General features: G+C 35.0%; 1 protein-coding gene across 1 annotated transcript in view; it reads left to right on the top strand.

The window, feature by feature from the left end:
* hiw (MYC binding protein highwire) overlaps nt 1–19975 on the top strand; it is a 213560-nt gene that overhangs the window by 8845 nt on the left and 184740 nt on the right. Inside the window, exons 2-10 of the mRNA XM_089252701.1 lie at nt 7722–8016; nt 8122–8275; nt 8381–8592; nt 10530–10665; nt 10789–10895; nt 11180–11245; nt 11442–11538; nt 11689–11759; nt 14430–14571. Of these exons, the coding sequence (XP_089108827.1) occupies nt 7722–8016; nt 8122–8275; nt 8381–8592; nt 10530–10665; nt 10789–10895; nt 11180–11245; nt 11442–11538; nt 11689–11759; nt 14430–14571 (1280 nt within the window). The remainder of the gene's footprint in view (nt 1–7721; nt 8017–8121; nt 8276–8380; nt 8593–10529; nt 10666–10788; nt 10896–11179; nt 11246–11441; nt 11539–11688; nt 11760–14429; nt 14572–19975) is intronic.

Genomic DNA, 19975 nt, shown 5'->3' with positions numbered 1-19975 from the left:
ACGTCAGCAGATTTTTAGCCATTTGTGACCCCCTCCCCTCTTTTGTCCGCAAAACACTGACCCCCCCCTTCCCTCCTTTCAGCAAAATTTTGTCAGCAGCGTAGAGTATTTCATATCTTCAAAAAAGGGTGGTTGATGACATAAACAACCAACAACCTTCAAACCCCCCCCCCCCCGTCAGCAAAACAACGTCAGAACCCCCAGATTTTGACGTAATACTCGAACGACCGCTAATCTGTGCATTGCCGACTATGTGGTCTGAGAGTAAAAAATCTGACCTAAGCCTATTGTAAACCTCCCAGACCCCTCCTATTCAGATGGATCCCATCTCAATAAAGCCACATATCAGTGAATGTGAGAAGCATGAACGCGAAATGTCCTTCAGGCCTAAATTGAATTGGTAGATCCCACTCCTATATCCCCTTCTACCCCTTGGCAGTACTGAAATCACTGTCACATCTGAACCCCCTCCCTAGCGGATAATAGTAAATCCCAGTACTCTGACAGAGACTTACTAATATCCACTTTTATCGATTCATTCCCACCCACAGGATTACCCGTAAGGGCCACTTTCGGCGATGAAAAACATCTCGAACGTTGCTAATCTTTCCCCCGGAAAGACAACAGTGCTCGAAACCCCGAAAATCCCTACCCACTCTGTTCCTTAGTTCCCTAGCCATAGAATCGCCAATGATTAAACCTCTATCACTATCCCCCTTCTACTTCATCCACGACCATGCATTCACCCTCTAAACTGTCATTGTTTATGGAGATTGCTTCTTTATCGAGACAGGTGGCTCCTTAACCGGGCCCTCTGAAACCTGAACTCACTCTTGTAACTCTTCGACCTCGAGTACCAACCTTGCCCTATGCAAGTTACAGTTGAAACTTTTAGCTACTGTCCCCCTAAATCGGGGGAACCTCCCATCTCAAGCCTTACACAGCACTAATCGAGTTCAATGCATACTAACACTATTGCTAAAAACTAGGTAATAACAACAGATGCCGAGATGGTATTTTTTGGCCTGAAATATACTGAGAAATTGAATTCTCTGGATGTTATTCCGAAACTGATATTTGGAAAGAAAAGTGATTTGTCTCCTCCGGGAATCAAACACTGGTCCCCTTGTATACTGGGCAAGTGTGCTAACCAATACACCAGAGACTCAATTTTCAATTCCTTATAACACTCATTATTAGGAATTGAAAAGTTTGTCTCTGGTGTATTAGAGTTAGCGCACTTGCTTGGTATGCAAGGGGACCTGTGTTTGATTCACTGAGGAAACGTATCACTTTTCTTTCCAAATATCACTTTCGGCATAACATCCAGAAAATTCAATTTCTCAACAGAGATGCCATTGAATTTCGGAAACAAAACGCATCCCGCAGGACGCGTTCTTTCCTAGTTCCAAGAAGAAAAACTCCCCAACTTCCCCTTCTTTCTTTTTTTCCATCACAATCGCTCGACCTTGAAAAAGTGATTTTACTATTTTGTATTGATACAACACGCGGGTTGTTGAAGCTATTTAGTTGCTTCCATTAATGAGGGGCCGTGTACAGAATTTTCAAATTTCGGAGTTTCTATTCTCGTGCGGATTTTCTCAGCTTAACATACCAGAAATTACAGTATTTTCGCGGCTATCTGCCGGCATTCAGAGATAGCATCTATACGGCGGAAATTTGCTTTGTTCTTACAAGATTGTGAATGTGCATTTTTTGAAAAATTGTAAATCAGAGATTGTTCAGAAAAAAAAAACGAATCTGTAAAAACTCCACCTTGTCCACAGTTTTGTCATCTGGCTGCTATATGGTAGTCACCGTTTCCCATCGCGAAAATCACTGGTGTGTACGTATAATCGGGTTTTGGAGGACACAAGGGTTTCTTCCACCAAAATTGTGGGTTGCTAACGCTCAAAAAAAATTTTAAATTAACATAGTATAAAAGACAGTATTTTCTTCAATATTTTAATTTTCTACAAAAATATTTTTAATTTTTAATTTTTTTGAGGCCTCCATACCCTCCCCCACTTCCCGATTTTGCCTTTGGTGAAATTCTGGGAACCCGCGATTGCGTAGTGGTAATCGGCTAAAAATATGATTTTCTAAGGTTTCCAATTTTGAGTTGGCTATTCCTTTGAAAAAAGCTCTGGTTGCCGCGAAAATCATACAGATCAACACAAATATGTATAGGCTACATTAAATTTCAAATCCATGCATTACGAATTTGATGGATAGATGCAGGACCACAAAACTATGGGGGGGGGAGCAGGAGGGTCTAGTGCCACCCCCCTACTCTGGACTAGAGGGGGCATCGAATTCACCTTTTATAACTGCTTCTTCATTACACGGGGTGCTAAAATGTGTGCTTGCCCATTTGAGAAAGTATCTAGTTGCAGCCTTAGATAGATGGCACGCCCAACTGAACGCAAAACACGCTGAATGCTGAGCACACACACAAACACACTTGAGTTTCACTAACACAAATCTGACATAGCTCCTATATTTAGGTGTGAAAATATGTGGCAGTTAAATGGTGACAGATCAGAGTGGTGGGCCATCAGGAGGGAAAATAAAATCATTCTACCAGGAAATCGCTTTGCAAGGATTTATATGAATAGGGAATCGGAAGATAAGTGTCTGAGAGAGGGAATCTCATTTGCTTTAAATTTAAATCAAAAGATATTATTGAAAGAGCTAAAATTTTTTGAAAGAAATGTAAAATTAATCAGAAGGGAATTAATAAATCAATCTATTAGTGAAATATATAAATGTGTGCCTCTAACTTTTAATTGCAGTGGATCCTGCTTGTAACGTTTTTCAAAAAAATTGTCATAAAAAACGTTGCAAGCAGGAAATCTTAATGAGAATTATTTAGAGTGGGGAACGTACTCAGTCGAAAAATGTTCTAAATGGGAACGTTATAAGCTGGATCGACTGCATATTTGTTTTAAATTTATTACATGTGTTAAATTCCACATGTTCAATCCTCAGAGGCTTTTCCTAATAGTCGACAATGAAAGTAAATGAATCTTTGGATAGAACATGTTTTTAGATTGATGACCGCTCATGCCCAGAGCTGTTGTGCAAGACAACTTCCTCTCTTCACCTCCTAGGAGGCTGGGTCGTGTCGGAGAGCATCTTCTATTTATTCAACAAATGAAAAATTATAATATACATTGTATGGAAACAATCCATCAGAAGACATTGAGGATACATACAATCAAGATTAACTAAGAGAAAAATGAAATACAAAACCAGCGAAAACAGATTAAATACTTGTTAATTTGCACTAATTAGCTATACACTATTATATACATTCTGTGGAAACAATCCATCAGAAAACTTTGAGCACAATTCAATCAATATTAACATAAAAGAAAAATGGAATATAATTAAGTACCAAAGAAAAACAGGCAAATTTGCACAAATTGTCTATGCACCATTATATACATTCTATGGAAACAATCCATCAGAAAACATTGAGCACAATACAATCATAGGATTATCATAGGAGAAAAATGAAAAATAATAAAATATATGTACCAAAGAAAATAGGACTAAACACATGCTAATTTACACTAATTAGCTATGCACTGTTATATACATTCTATATAAACAACATGTTTTTAGAAATGAATTATTTATTTGATTCACAGAGATAGCTCCTCCTCCTACCCAGAACATGGCCAGCTGCTCTGTCTCAACAACGAGATATAAGCAGCTGATCAAAGACCTGGGACATGCTGGAAAAAATTCATAGAGATACCAGTAAATTATGGGGGAAGGGAGACCATACTTTTTTCCAAAATAATTTTTTTCGATAGGGACCCACTTTCACTCAGAAGGGACCCAGATTGTTTGAATACCCTGAGTCCCGGGACCCAGGTAAATTAGAGTACAGCGGCATATATAAAGAATGGAACACACTCCTAAAAAGTATTAATATACAAAGTAAAATTTATACTTATTAGTATTCGCTAACTATATCTATTCACTAACAATAAAACAATAGGACCTAAAATGAAAAAAACAAACAAAAATTACTGAGAATACCGGGAAAACGTATGCACTGTTCCCTAACACTAATGCCCAACAAAATTATATCAAAGAAACAGGAAAAACATGATAAATGGTGGGAAACAAAGAACCAATTATTCCCTTCTGTATGAGCATGTGAGCAAAGAAATTGATTATCGACAAAAAGCAACCGTCACAAACCTGACAAAAGTACAATGAAAATGAAATGGGAGTGGGAAAATAAAGTATAAGTCAACCGAAAGTATACAGTGAAAATTAAAAAAGTTGAGAGCAATAAGAAAAAACACTTATCTCGCAAAGCCAGCAATGGAAGTCCTAAAAATCCAGTGACAAAATCAAACTAAAGAGAAGCTTACAATGTAGAAAAATAAAAAAAACAGTGTTTGATCCAAAAAATAAACAAGCTAAATAAAATATGAGAATGAAGAAAAATATGATATAAATGTCCATAATTATCAAAAAAAAATACTCCAATGTGGCAATGACCCCGAGTCATAGGGGTCGATATATAGTAGCCGACAAAAGCCCTAATTTCAGATAATGGCTGGGTCAACTGGGCTGGCCAGTTCGCGAAGTGGCCAATTTCGGGCTTTGGCAGTAGCATATACACCTGCTCCTGTTCATATTTTCTAGCCTCTAAGTACAGGCGAGTACTTAATAAATTTTGTTATTTACTGACCTAACTGCACGTTTCAAAAATTTATAAAAGAATGAATGGTACAAGAATAAAAATATTGGACACATTTTATGTTTTTTCAGGATAAATTCTTTTATGTCTATCTTGATTGCAGGAAACAAAATCAATTACACTGTACAGTATGATCACATACTGTATGCCTTTAAAATAAATATAAAACATAAGTTTAATTCTAGCAAAAATTATTTAAAATTATTTAACTCTTCATTGATAAATAATAACACAAATGTCAAAAGGTAGGTCTAAGATGAAAGAGTAAGAACTCACAGTTTTTAGTGTCTTTGTTGTTTAGTAGTCCTTGATGCAGATGACTGAGAGAGTCTTCCTATCAGCCCTCTTACATGATGTGATGCCCTCCACTTACACTCTAACCCTCGCAAAAACCAGTCCAATTTTGAGGTGTGGCTAGCACAGTGCGGGAGATTTTAATGGTCAATTTTGTATAGTCACATCCAAAAACCAGTTTTTGTACATCTTGGAATCACATAAAATTGTTATGCATTAATTTTTAACTAGGCCAGATAGTATAGACTGGATAGTTGAGAGTCTACTGTATTATATATAGGCCATTCGAGTGTTTTAATGTTGGGATGCAGGAAACATAAAACCTAAACCATATGCCTACACTATATATAGTATGAACACATACTGTGTTTTGTATCTCCACCCATGATCTAATGCTGAATTCAGTGGAGTTGCTTTCTTGAATTTGTGTATTACAGCTTCTTAAACAAAATTATAAAAATATAGCTTTTTTTACTTACTTCAACAACAGTTGAACTCAAAAATGAACAATGAAAAATCTGGCGTTTGCTGGCATTACTCGTTACTCTTGTTACCAAAGAAAAAAAGAATTGAAAATTAATGAGTAATGTCACATAAATTGAAAACATGTAATAAAACTTATTTACAAACACTATTCCATGTAAATTTATATTGAATAACAATAAGACTGATTATCCAAAATACTATTTTATAAATCAATATTAACAATTTAGCTGCTGTAAAACAACATACAGACTACAGAGCAGTTTTCTTTGACTTACTGATTCATCTACAACTGCAGCATGTAGTGAGAACTTTGTGTGGTAAATTACCATCATACTGTATACTGCCGTTTAGCAACTATTTTTTTATTGCCAAACCCAATTTTTGCTACTCTTTGCTAGTGTTATAAGAACATTGGATAGGCAGGCTGATAGGAACACACTAAACATCTATGTTTTCACTCCTGGGGAGGTTGATGTTGGCGACATATCACTGTTTTTGTGTGTGTATGTAATCATAAACTTGATGACAAAAGTGGGCCTATGTCCACTGTATATTAGGAAAATTAACCCTTTGTACACTATAAATGAAGGTACAGAGTGGTTCACTGCACACTCAATAACTATTTTTCATGATACTGTGACTATGATCTTCAAAATTTCAATGGTCAGAACAATAGTTTACTCAATTTAATTTTATACATTTGACATTTTTATTGAATTTTATAGTAATTTAAATACTCTGTGCAAACATTCTGTCATTTATGTCTTTATTTAATCAATGTTGAAATTAAATAAGATCTGTGGTATCCGAGTTGGTTATCCTAGTTATCTTTGGTAATGCAAGGTTGGTCTGTGCCTAGCTCAGATAATCGGGATCTTTTACTGTAAATATGTTATCCAATTGGTATATTTTGAAGGACTCGTATTACAAACAGCTAGTGAATTGGGGGATTTGTGCACTTTGTGATACTGTGTCGCTGGAACTCCTTTGTGAAGTATAGTGGTTTCTTGTTAATAATAAGAGTATTACTCATTCAAAGAAAACTAATTTATTCCCAAAAATATGCGAGGAACAACAAATGCTTGTGCTACCTAAATATGCATTCATGTTATTTAATACCTTTTGCCTGCTATATATAAAGTTTCAAATTGAGCTCGGAAACCTACCTCTTAACAATTGTTCAACTTTTTGAAAAACACCAGTACAACGCATGTGTATTATTGTGCCTACTGATGAAAGAAAAACATTTCCCTTTTTTGCATTTTTCTTTTGTCATTTAAAATTGCACAAAGAAACTTTGCATGAAGTAAAAAAAAGTATCAACCAAACTTCTTATTTGATCACTTGTAAAAAGTCTTGAAACTTGTAACACAATTCAATTAAAGTTTTAGAAATGTATTTCATGATCTTGTTTACCTCTTACCTGTACCATTTATTTATTTCAGAAATGTGAATGAAAAATGGAGTAAATTTTTTCCTGCTTAATTTTGCTCATTATATCAATAAAAAGGTTAGAAAACAGTTATTTCGTAAAAAAAATGAGAGAAACAGGGTGTTCCCAACAGGTATACAGTATCATATTTCTGCATAAAATGAGCTGTTGAAATTTGATCGAAATTATATGATCAAATTTAGATTTACTTTAGGATCATTTGTTGAAATGTCATTGGGAACCGAAACCCATTCTAATTGATACCGCAAATTGCCTATGTTTGCTATAAATGTAAAGTTTTATTCTTTCAACCATAAAAAAGTGTTGAGTGATCTTAGAAATTTGTTTTTTAAAGTTTTTTTTACAATTTTTAAAGCTTGCATCTCAATTTTGTGGACACACTGTACGTGAACTGATATGATGAGTTTGATTCAAATTAGGTTAATGTTTTTTTCTCCAAGAAGGTATGCTAATAATCTTGTTTCAAGAAAAACTTGTTTTGCAGAAAGTAATTGGCTCATGAGAAGAAAAGAAAAAAAAAAGCTCTCTGCATGTGTGCTGATTAATTATTCATATTTTCAGAAAATCAAAACACAAGGAGGGGGGTCTGTAGTTGGGAGCTCAGAAAATATTCATTTTAAGAATATTCTGGTCATGATAGTTCGTTCTTGCTCTGTTTCATTTTAGTCAGAGATATTCGTTAAGACGTACTATCTTATATTGATGATAATTGTTTGGAAATTTTGTGATGGATTGGTTTGATGCCTATCTTGATTTTTTTAGGAAGAAGATGGAGAGCAAAAAAGCCAAAAAAAAATCTAAATCCAAGTCTAGAGATAAACATAGACAAAAGGGTGAATTATCTGAAGTAGTTGTTCAACAGCAGCAACCTCCTTTCCTAGCCATTCGTAGCAATCCTTCTTCTTTTGCAATATTTGCAAGCGTTCGGCAATGTGTACTTGAAAAACAAACCTGTGAAGCTACCCATTTGTACCTCGGAACATTGACTGGCCATTTGTCTGAGTCTGAATCTGATGATGATGAAGATAACAACAAAGAAGCCGCTCGAATTCCCAAAGTAAGTCCTTCAAAACCTTTTAAGTTATTTACAGTAAAACAAAAAATTGAGATGTGAAAATCCTTCACTCTGATTCCTTTTTGTTATTGATATTTTTCTTTGCAGATTGTTGGAATGGGATTGTGCAGTGTATTTGAATTGATCAAGGAGAGTCAGAAACGAAATCCTAATTTTTGCACAAAAGCATTGCAAGCTTTATTGGACATGCTACAGGGCCAACAACCAGAAGGACTGAAAAGTGAACCGCCATCTGTTGTTGGTTTGTACTTCTATTTTATTATTATTGCAGTATCAAATGATTCAAATTGTATTGTTTAGTTAATCTTGAGTTAAACTAACTCTTATTCATTGAAATTTATTCTAGATTCTTTGTTTGACCTTCTTCTGTCGATATCATCATCTTCATCTCCTCCAGTTCCTGACCAGCCCCAGTGTAGTACTACATCTTCATTGACATCCTATGCATGTGCCTGCCTTTTGAGTTTAGTAGTTGCGCTAGGCGATACTGGGAAACTGCTGAATGCAACATCAGCCATGTTGATGAGTCCCCAATCTCTAGCATCCGAAGAAATACCTGTACGTGAATTTTTATTTTCTCTATTTTCAGCTGAAAATAGAAGTTCAGTGGAAACAGAAGAGGCTTCTGTTCCACAAACCTGAAATTTTTTAACCCTTTGAGGGACACTATATAAAAAAAAATTTTGGTCAAACTAACTTCATATACTCGGTACATAAGACTCATATAAATGTATTTAGCAACTATTCTTTTATTTTTGTCAAAACCCAGCGAACAACAGGTGAATGCACAGCGGGGACACTGCCCACCTAGAACACTGAAAGCTTCCTTAGGGTGTAATGCAGGAAAAGTAACATTTTGTTTAAAAAAAAAAAATTCCCTTTCCACCGATTTTGTTGGCCAAAATGATCAGCATAAGCATATTGATAGCTGGTACATCTCTTTCAATGAGATAGCAGTGTAAATTTTCCTTCTTGAGTGGCGTATAAATTTGTTCAAAATGCCAAATGTTCCATCAGTGACTGAAAAAAAGAATAAGAACATCGAGATTGGCGATGTATCTGGCATTGGTAGAATTTCCTGAGATGGTCCCACTTCTTTCTTGAAATCTGGGTTTTTCTTTTTTCTCCCAAACCATCTGAAATTGTCAAGAAGATCCAGGCATTTTGGAAGTGTATATACATCAGCATCATTTTTGTCATAATCCATGCAGTAAGCTTTGTTTTATTTTCTTTATCTGGGGTATCATTAGATGCATTAGACTCTGGACCAGAGGGAAGCTCAGAAATTAGTATAATATTGCTTCCTCTGTGCTAAGGAATTTTATAGGCATTTAACCACCAATAAAAATAAATGCACAATAATCGGGGGGGGGGGGAAGATAGCATAAAAAGTAGTCGTCAGCAGCCGCTCTAAAACCCTAGAATGAAAGAATGGTTATGTGTGGGAGACAAAAAAATGTATGTAGTATGAGTATATATGTCGTGTCTTCAATTCGAAGCCCCGAAACTCCTCCACAAATACACATTTGAGATGTTTCAACACCATTGCTGCTGTCACCAAGTAAATAAGAAAGAGGAGAGAAAATGAAGAAAAACAAGGTCGCTTCGTCTCAGAGTGGTTGTTTCATACTGACGACACTTGGGGTATCTATTGATCTAGGTGTGCGGTGTCCTCAGTATGAAACCATCTTTTTAAAACTTCCATAATTTGATTTTAAACAATTCTTAAGTTTATTGAATGGCTTGATTTTAACTAATAGGGAAAAATTCATAAAAAATCATCTGCAATTTTTTTTAATAGGAAATAAATTTTAAAACAAGTGCCATAAAAATAGAGAAAATGGCGGATTTTTTTACCACTTGCAAAACAAAACCAGCTGCCATTTCTGACAGAAAATCTAAATCTTAAGCTAGTCAATAGGATTTAAATGATTCCTGTGTAAAAATTAGTTTTTTTTTGATGGAATTTTGAGAAAAGGTTTTCGCCATGGGGACACCGCGCCGGAAAGGTGACCCAAGTAAAACCAGTGTTTACCTTTTTCCATCTTTGCTGATGGCATTGGTAGTTTTTAAGTATTTGTTCCCAAAGCAGAATGTTTTTCATTGTTTTGCAACAAGCCCTCGGCTGATGACTAAATTTTTTTTGTCCAAAAAACTCCCCTATTAGTCCAGAAAAACAGAAGTGTTCTTTTTCTTTCTTTTCTTATAATTCTTCCCCTGATTATTTCCCATTGCAGTTTTCAATACATTCTGCTTTAGGGAGTATTTGTTAGTATCAAGTATATATATTGTGGCTTTAAGGTTGGCTCATTATTGTTATTTTCAGTTTAAGTCAAACAAGAGACAGGAGATGCACAATGTCTAGAATAATCTCTTATCTAATGATTATTAAAAAACCAACCAAGAATATTTGTCTTTCTTATTTATTTTATTTCAACCTCATGTTTTTTTGGTAGAAGAATCATTTAATGATTAAGAATTAATTTGTTTTTTAGACACCAGGAATCATGACATCATTGCAGCGGAGCGTTCATGCAGTTTTATTGGGAAAAACTATTGGTCCTGATTGGCTGACTCATGGATTTCCAAAAAAATCTTGGTTTAGTTCATTCATGGTACAAATTCCTAAATGTGAGTACAAAACTACAAAAAACCTACTTTTTTTTTATCAAAAGCTTTGAAAGATTATGTGCTATACTCTTGTAAGATTATGTGTTTTTTTAATGTGTCTATATTTTTTCTTCTATTTCATAGCAAAATATAGATTAGGGTCCTCTATCACAACTGATGGCAAATATTTGTATATATTGAATGGTGGATCCATCTATAAAATTGGTTCAGGATATGGAGGCACTGTAAAAGTATGACATAACTGTCGATTTTTTTTCACAAGTGTCGATTTTTTTTTTACTGTGCACTGTGATTATTTTTTCAGCAATTTTGTATTTTTGTTTTTTTTATCAATTTTTTAATAACTCATTGTGGCTTTTTTTTTTTCAAGGTTCCCTGTTAATATTTTGTGAGTGATACATACCTGAAGATACCAAAAAATAAAAATTTTGATAATATAAATATTCCCAAAATACGTATGTTGTGATAAAATTTTGTTTATTGAATTTCATTGTCTCATGTTATTTGTTTTCAGGGTCAGATTGTGATGAGTAGAGGAGGAATCAAAGTTGAAGAAAGAGGCTGGCTAGGTTACTGTGGAGTATGTCATTTTATGTTATCATACATTATTTTGTGAAGGTCTAGGAATAACTGAATAGGTCTCCAAGATCTGTACTTTTTTTCTTGTGTATTTTTGTGTTGTGTTATTTTGAAAATATATGTATTTGCATAAGCTGTAAAACTTTAATATTTTTTTCTTCTACCTGGTAATTACAGAATGTTATTTTAATTTTTAGGGCTACATTTACTTCCAATCTCAATTTGGTGGTAGTAATCAGCTTTTGAAAATAGATCGTGATACATTGAAAGAGAAGGAACAAGTCGAAGTCTATGGTGAGATAAATATTGTTCATTTTGGATTATTTTTGACCAATTTTCATTTTAATCATTGAACAAAATTGGGATAAAAATTTTGCTGTTCAGAACATGTAATATTTTGATATTTTAAATAAAAGCTTTTTATCTTTTTTTTTTCTTAAAAAGCTCCTGATTGGGGTCCTAGTGCATTTTTTTCTGATGGAGAAAACATAGGACTCATATTGGCTACCAAAGAGGTATCTGAAAAAATGTTCACAAGTTTTTTATTATATGAAAATACCATCTTCTCAAGTTGGAACAAAATAATTGTGGGATGATTGGGGACAATGTGATGACATCTTTAAATTAATATTATTCATTTCGACATTAATAATCAAAAGTATCATTCCTTAACCGTTTAAAGGCCAACGTTCCATCAATAGAACATAGTTTTTATTTACAAATATATCAGATAAAAATTTATTCGAACATTTCAGGTTTTTTATCATATATAGATGAGAGTTCAAAGATTATAGAGTTCAAAGTATTTTTGAAATAAATTCGGAAACTTCAAGTTGATATAAACAGTTTTGTGACAGAATTTTGAAATTTGACATTTTTTGGGAATTTTTTCCCCATTTCGATAAAAATTTGCCAAAATTTCAATTTTGAAGTAAATTGAAAATTATTTTGTGTGTTTCTATCACTTAATTTATCAATCGAAGTAAATCAATTAGTTTCTTTGTACTATTAAACGTTAAAGAGCTACACGCATTCAAAAATGCATGTTCCATTTATGGAACATTGGCCTTTCAAGAGAGCAGGATTCTACTGATATCTAATGTGCAGTGCGCTGCTAAGATTTCCCCGTTCTAACCCCAGGGTGGTTGTCATCGTTTGACATGTGTATAGCGGCTAATTCTGGGTAATACGACACAGAGGAATGTGCTTTCTGGATTGGAGTGTTTATATTGGGTGAGCACTTTTTTATTCTTGCATTCTTAGAAATGTATGTTTTTGCAAACTTCAGACTAATCAAACCGAGTTCGACGATCTTAGATAGTCTTGTTGTGTTTAGCTGAGTGTAACCATATCAAAAAGGTATCTTACACTAGAAGAAGCTGTAGGATATTTAGAAACTCTTTCAGATTTCGAATTACAGGATGCAGATATATTCCAATTATGTGCTAATGAAAATGAGAACATCATGGATGAAGATAATATTGTTGAAAATGATCTACAGTAGTATCAACGGCTCAAACTCATGCATGTGAAATGCTAGGTAATTTTGTAACAATGAGGATGAAGTGTTAGAAAACTCCTGAAATGTGTTCTTCAAAAGATGTAGGGCAGAAAAAAGGAGCAAAACGCTAGTGCGAAACTCAAGTTTCAAGAAAAGGCAAAACAGTTTTGAGCGATCAGAAAAAAAAATTATTACGTGAGATAAAAAAAATTCTTTCTAGAATCCGATAAAAACCTTGGCTCTGGATTCCATTGGAAAAAATTTGCCATATAACCATTACAGCACGTTGGATAATGCATTCAGAGTTGCGAGAAGCAGATCTTATTTCGCATTTGGAATTCCGAAGAGAAGTGACAATTGAACCTTCTACGAATGCAGGAGGGGTTAATTATTTATCCAGGTCCATGTTGTCAACTGAAAAAAGGATGTCAGGTCATCTGATGGCCATCATATTGTTTGCGACGTAAGGACGGTGTGCGGTATGCCAAATAAAAAAAAACACTGTGTATAAATGTTACCAATATGACAAAGGGGTCCATCAAATGTATATGTTTTCCTTCTTTTATCACGGACATTAGAAAAAAATTTGCATTTTCAGCACACACACACATTTTTATGTTAAAACAACCATTATGTGTTGCGAATTTGAATTTGTAGTAGAAAATAGAAAATTTTGTGTGATAACTATACTCCAGAAGTAAATAATCGTTAGAATATAGGTGATACCAGTTTCCGCTTTCACCTCTCCCCAAGTGCCAATGTTCCATTTATAGAACATCGTGAAAAACAAAGAAAAAATTTTTTTTCTTCAAATTTCAAAGTTGATCTATGTATAGGCATGCAAAAGGACCCCAAATTCCGAATTTCAAAACAATAAATGACTTTGTTCATAGTTCGGCCTTTAAACAGTTAAATGTGATGACTGTTTTGATCATTAAAAAAATACACTTTCTGCATTCATATTTTACTCTCGTCACTCTATCTAAGCTAAGCGGCTCATATCGAAATATAATTCAGTAAACTAGACTGTTGATAATCTGGCCTTGCTTTAGACCAGCCGTCCAGTAATCCAGCGTTTTTGGAGAGGTTTTCTTCGAGCATAGAAGAGGAAAACATGTCATTTATATTATTTAAATGGGCTGTTTCGATTAATTTCCAGTAATGCAGCAATTTTGGTAATGTGGCTCACCCTGGTGTGATATGTGTAGATTAGCCAGAGTCTACTGTGTGCACCACATTTCCTTTAGCCAGCATGCTGCACATTGAAAACATGGAAAATATTATTTTTATTTCAAATTCTCAGGAAAACAAGCTGCAGATAATATGCAGCAGTCTTTACTTTGCTGTAAGAAAATTGGATGTTTTAACTGTATAATTTGCAGATTAAAAACCAGAAAATACAATTAATGAAATTAAATATTTTATTCAGTTTTGACAAATTTGAATATTTGTTTTCCTGCAGTCAGTGAAAGTTTTCTGAAATATTTTACTAATTTTTGATTCTTAATTTTAGATTAGGATAATGTGTTTTTTTTTATGAGTGGAAGATTCATTTTGTTGGTTTTTTTTTCTTTTTTGTTTGTTTTTTTAATTTTTATAATGACTGTTTAGTCTTTTCAACAATGATTTCTTGTTCTAACATGGCATGTTGATTTCTCATCAATTGTTTTTTCTTTTTCCTCAGGACAGTTTCCTTATTCGCATGTACAAGCCTACCTCATCACCAATGTCCTGTCATCATGAGCTTACATTAAAATTGGCTAGGAAGTGTCTTAATGTTTTTGGAGTGGGGATATTTGAAGAGGACTCCAATTGTCATACCATAAGTAATGCTCTTATATTTGTATTTTAAAAACAATACAAAATAATTAACATGTACATTTATTGTTCAGCAGTATTAGACAATGTGTTTGGTTTCCTTAATGATGATAGATCAGGGTTGTGGGTAGTAACAAAATTTTTTTCTCAATATCTATTCATAAATATTCTCACTTTCTTCAATTAAAAAAATATTTTAAGTTTACATGATAAAAATGTTGAGTTCCTTTAGTTTATTTACATTAATACCTCAAGTACTTTTGTATTTATTTAGAACGTGTAACAATGCTAGAGTGATACCTCTGTTAACAAAAATAATTTGTTCCAGAATCACATTTGCTAACCAAAACATGGTTTTCCATATGTTTCCATGGAAAACTGTTTAATTCATTTTAGGAACTGTCCAAAATTTCAAAGTAACTTTCAGAAAACATTAAAGCAGTATTATAAAAAAAATAAATAGGAACTGACCAAAGACTGAGACGAACAACTTCACAATTAGACAAAGCAGAATTTAAAGGTAGATTAAAAACTGAGAATCTTTTTATTTTACACTATGTATGCTATACACTTAGGTTCATGAGTCACTGTGAAAATAAAAATATGTGAAGTGGTGTGCTATGTGATGTAGTCAGCTCATTTCTTTCACATACGCATAGAAAAGATAAGTTTCCAGAATGTCCAGGCTGTTCAGTTTGGTATTAAGAGTCTTATGCACCAAAACCATTCAAATTCATTTTCTCTTTGTTTAATCATTCATCTTACATGTAAGATCAGGTGTATGTGGAAAATGATTCCAAGGTGGAAATAAATTAATCTTGCTCAAGTTACAGTTACTTACAAATTTTGCATTCATTTTGATTGACATACAAATTTAGCTCATGACACAACTTTTTTTGTGTTTGTGCCTATATCTATATCAACTAAAATACTCGTTAGTCGAGGCAGAAAAATGTTTTAAAAAATATTTGTTAGCTGAAACTTAAGTAAGTGTAAGTATCACTGTACAGTAAAACATTGGATTTGGGATAAATAAGGTGTTTTATTGTTGCACAAGATGAGCAAAACGGATCAGCAAATTTTAAACTTGATACAAAAAAGAGGTGAGTAGTATGCATCTCAAAATCTAAAAGGGGACTAGTGTAGAAGACACTGTGTGTAGAGAGCCGGTTATATGTTATTCAAGGATTCAATAGCAAGACGTTCAGATCTTGCTAGTTGTGGATAATAGGTTGGGTTCTCTCATACTGGACTGATACTATAGGATATCCACACTGATTGGTTAAAAACCTTAATTTCAGGTTTTTAATCAATCTGTGTTTCTATGTAACCATTGTATCACTTCTTGTATCGGTTCAGTGTGCAACCTCCCTAAATTTCAAAATTGTATGATGCAAATTTTTTCTCATATTCTCTGTTTTTCTTCTACAAAGTAATCAAAAAAGTAACTAAATTGTAACTTTTTTAATTTAACTATTTTTGTTATCAGATTGGCTTACAAATTCTACTGCTATGAATAACAAATGAAAGTTCCTGAACAACAAACACCACAGCAAACAATAATACAACGGAATGTCACAAATTAACTATAAGACAAAACTATATTTATAGGCTAATAAAATTTTTATTCTTAAATGATAAATTTTTGAAGATGAAACAAAATAGAACCTCATCTAGATTAAATAACTTATATCAAGTGCCAAAAAAGAAATAATACGTTATTCCCAAAAAGTTATAGATGTACTGCCGCAAAAATAATGAATCTATATCATGCAATTAATCATACAAATAATAACATAAGATCCAATTACAATATATTCGTATTCTTAATAAACACTAGTCTAGAAGCCATACTGCAACAATAATAGATCATAAAACAACACAAATAAAATAATTCATTTTAACAACTTTAAAAATTCAACCATTCCTGTTAATCAACTGAAAAATACATGTGGCTATATGATTGTACGTGAATTTTGTGTATGTCAACTGAGTAATTTTATGTTTCTATTTAAATATGTAGGGTGTCCTGTAAGTGCTAGCACAGCCTTTATCTCATCAACCTCCCATCGTAGAGGTATGATTCCAGTTTTAAAAAAACTCGACAGGCATTCAAAAATTACCCTGTGCCAGTTTTGAGAGTTAAGATACAGCGTGTAATAAAATAAAAAATCTAAATTTTTATACAGTCCCCTTTTGCTTTAACATCTAATTAGAAAGTTATTGCACTGTCTCTCCTGATGCCAAGAAAAAAATTCCATGTTTCTAAATACAATATTCACAGAGATAATCAAATTTTAAAATAAGAGGAAATTTGGGGAAGAACAGCATTAAATATGAGTAAAATGGTTTTTCCACATTTGACACTGTTCTTTCCCAAATTTCCTCCATTTTTCGAATTCGAATATCTATAAATATTGCACTTAGAAACATGGAATTTTTTTGTTGGCATTAGGAGCGACAGGGCAAAAATTTTCCAATTGGAAATTGGAGCACCGGGAAGGAACCGTATAATTTTTTGCCTGCCTTTTTATTTTGTCACACACTGTATTTTCACTCTCAAAATTAGTACAGGGTAATTTTTAAATGCCTGTTGTGCATTTTTAAAATTAGAATCATACATCTACGACAAATGGTTGATAACATAATGGCTGTGCTAACACTTGCAGGGCAATCTGTACACATGTATGTTATCTTTGTTCTGTTAAAAAATCTGAAAATATATATATATACTAGGGGGGCTCTGCCCCCCTGCCGCCTTTGGCGGCCAACCCCCCCCCCCCCCCCCCCACTTCTCTCCCGGACATATCTTGTTTATTTCGTCCCACTTCATCAGCGTGCTATGGAAAAGAGGAAAGGGACGTGTGAAAGCACCAGCCTACTGAAGAAGCGAATTTTAATGAAAATAATAATAAAGCAACAAAAAACAAATGAGATTCATCAAGTATCCCCAGAAAACTTCCCCATGGGCCCCAGATTCAATTCGCTGAATTTCAGTGGGGCCCCACACTGGATATATCTTGGGCTACCGATGTGTTGCAAATTTTACAATGTTAAACCACAAAAATCAATGAGATACATTCAGGGGCACCGAATTACAACCTGCCAACATTTCCATGAAGCCCTGACCTGCAAGCTTGTCGGACACCCCCCGTGAGAATCTTTCATTTTTATCAATTTTACAACGAATAAAATCCAGGGCCCCACATCCAGTAGCGGGGACACAATACGCAGATTTTTAGTGGGGCCCCAGACTGGCTATATCTCGGGTTTCGGCTGTGGCAAATTCTACAACAGAAAAGAATGAGATTCATCCAGGGCCCCCAAAATCAAACCTGTAAACATGGGGCCCCCCGACTTGGAAGCTTGTCGGTCATCCCCCGGTGCGAGTGCCATGAAAAATTTTCATTTGTATTCGTTTTACCAACGAATAAAATCCAGGGCCCCAAAATGAAACCTGTAAACATGGGGCCCCCGACTTGGAAGCTTGTCGGTCATCCCCCGGAGCGAGTGCCATGAAAAATTTTCATTTGTATTCGTTTTACGAACGAATAAAATCCAGGGCCCCCAAACAATTACCCGGCACACCAATTCGCATACTTTTGGTTTCGGTGGGGCCCCAGACTGGCTTTATCTCAGGGTTCCGCTGTTGCGAATTCTACAACAGAAAAGAATGAGATTCGTCCAGGGCCCCAAAATGAAACCTGTAAACATGGGGGCCCCCGACTTGGAAGCTTGTCGGTCATCCCCCGGAGCGAGTGCCATGAAAAATTTCCATTTGTATTCGTTTTACCAACGAATAAAATCCAGGGCCCCCAAAATGAAACCTGTAAACATGGGGCCCCCGACTTGGAAGCTTGTCGGTCATCCCCCGGAGCGAGTGCCATGAAAAATTTTCATTTGTATTCGTTTTACCAACGAATAAAATCCAGGGCCCCCAAAATGAAACCTGTAAACATAGGGCCCCCGACTTGGAAGCTTGTCGGTCATCCCCCGGAGCGAGTGCCATGAAAAATTTCCAGTTGTATTCGTTTTACCAACGAATAAAATCCAGGGCCCCCAACCAATTACCCGGGACACCAATTCGCATACTTTTGGTGGGGCCCCAGACTGGCTTTATCTCGGGCTTCCGCTGTTGCAAATTCTACAACAGAAAAGAATGAGATTCGTCCAGGGCCCCAAAATGAAACCTGTAAACATGGGCCCCGACTTGGAAGCTTGTCGGCCATCCCACGGAGCGAGTACCATGAAAAATTTTCATTTGTATTTGTTTTACCAACAAATAAAATCCAGGACCCCCCAACCAATTACCCGGGACACCAATTCGCATACTTTTGGTGGGGCCCCAGACTGGATATATCTTTTGCTTCCGCTATCGAAATTTTTCAACGTTAAAGCAGCAAGAAAACAATGAGATCCATCAAGGGCCCCTGGAAATGAAAACTTTTTACTTATACGTGAAATCTTCCCCGGGTACCCCGACCCTGTGTTGGGAGCTCTGCTGTTGTGTGTGTATATTATACATATATATACCTCTCGGTATGGACCTCCCCCCCCCACAAAGGAAGGGCTGACAGGGGCCACAACGATTCTTATCACTTTTTGATTTTTCACACTATAAATTAATCACAGAGGGGCCCCTGAAAAGCTGGTTTGGGGGCTCGAAATCTAAATTCCAGCCTAAGGGCTCTGCTGTAGGATGTAGGAGCCTCTTGGTACATGCACATAACATGGTCCCGATGGGTCAAATGGGTCCCGATATGTGAATATCGACCCAATATCGATATATGATGTATGATATCATATCGCTATATGAATATATGAATATGAATGTACGATATATGAATGTGAATATCGATATATGAATAATCGAAACCGACTTCCGTAACAGATTTCCGTCACTCAAAAATTTCACCCGCTTCCGTCACTCGGTTGCTTAGCAACAGGCCCTTTTCGAGTTTGTTTATGATTTTATATTATAGAATAGATATATATATGATTTTATAAAATACTAACTGTAATACCCGGCGCTGTCCAGGTTTTCTTCAATTACTAGAGAGATTGAAAAGTGTCAAACCATTATAAAGGCATAAACTACTATACACAATACTGGCATCATTAAAGGAGTGAAACCATTGTAAAGGCCTACACATGTTTGAAATGAATTGTTAGGGAACCCTAGTAACCAAAGTAAACACTCCGGAAGTGATTGGTGAGGCCCAAAAACCATTGTTGCCTGACAGTTTTTTTGCCCATTTCCAGCATTTGTCCAGCTCCGATGAACTTTTAAAGTAGCCTATCGTTCAAGTTGGATCCTGTTTGGTATATATGCAAAATTTGGTGGCGATCAATGTAAAATTGTAGATTTGTATAGAGAACACACACACACAGAAAATCAGTTTTATGTATGGA

This window comes from Pholcus phalangioides, unplaced genomic scaffold (genome assembly GCF_987345545.1).
Source record: "Pholcus phalangioides strain wild (caught in Gottingen) unplaced genomic scaffold, Ppha-v1.0 ptg000030l_1, whole genome shotgun sequence".
NCBI lineage: Eukaryota > Metazoa > Arthropoda > Arachnida > Araneae > Pholcidae > Pholcus > Pholcus phalangioides.
The sequence above is the reverse complement of the archived record's forward strand: the minus strand, read 5'-3'. Positions and strand labels throughout refer to the sequence as shown.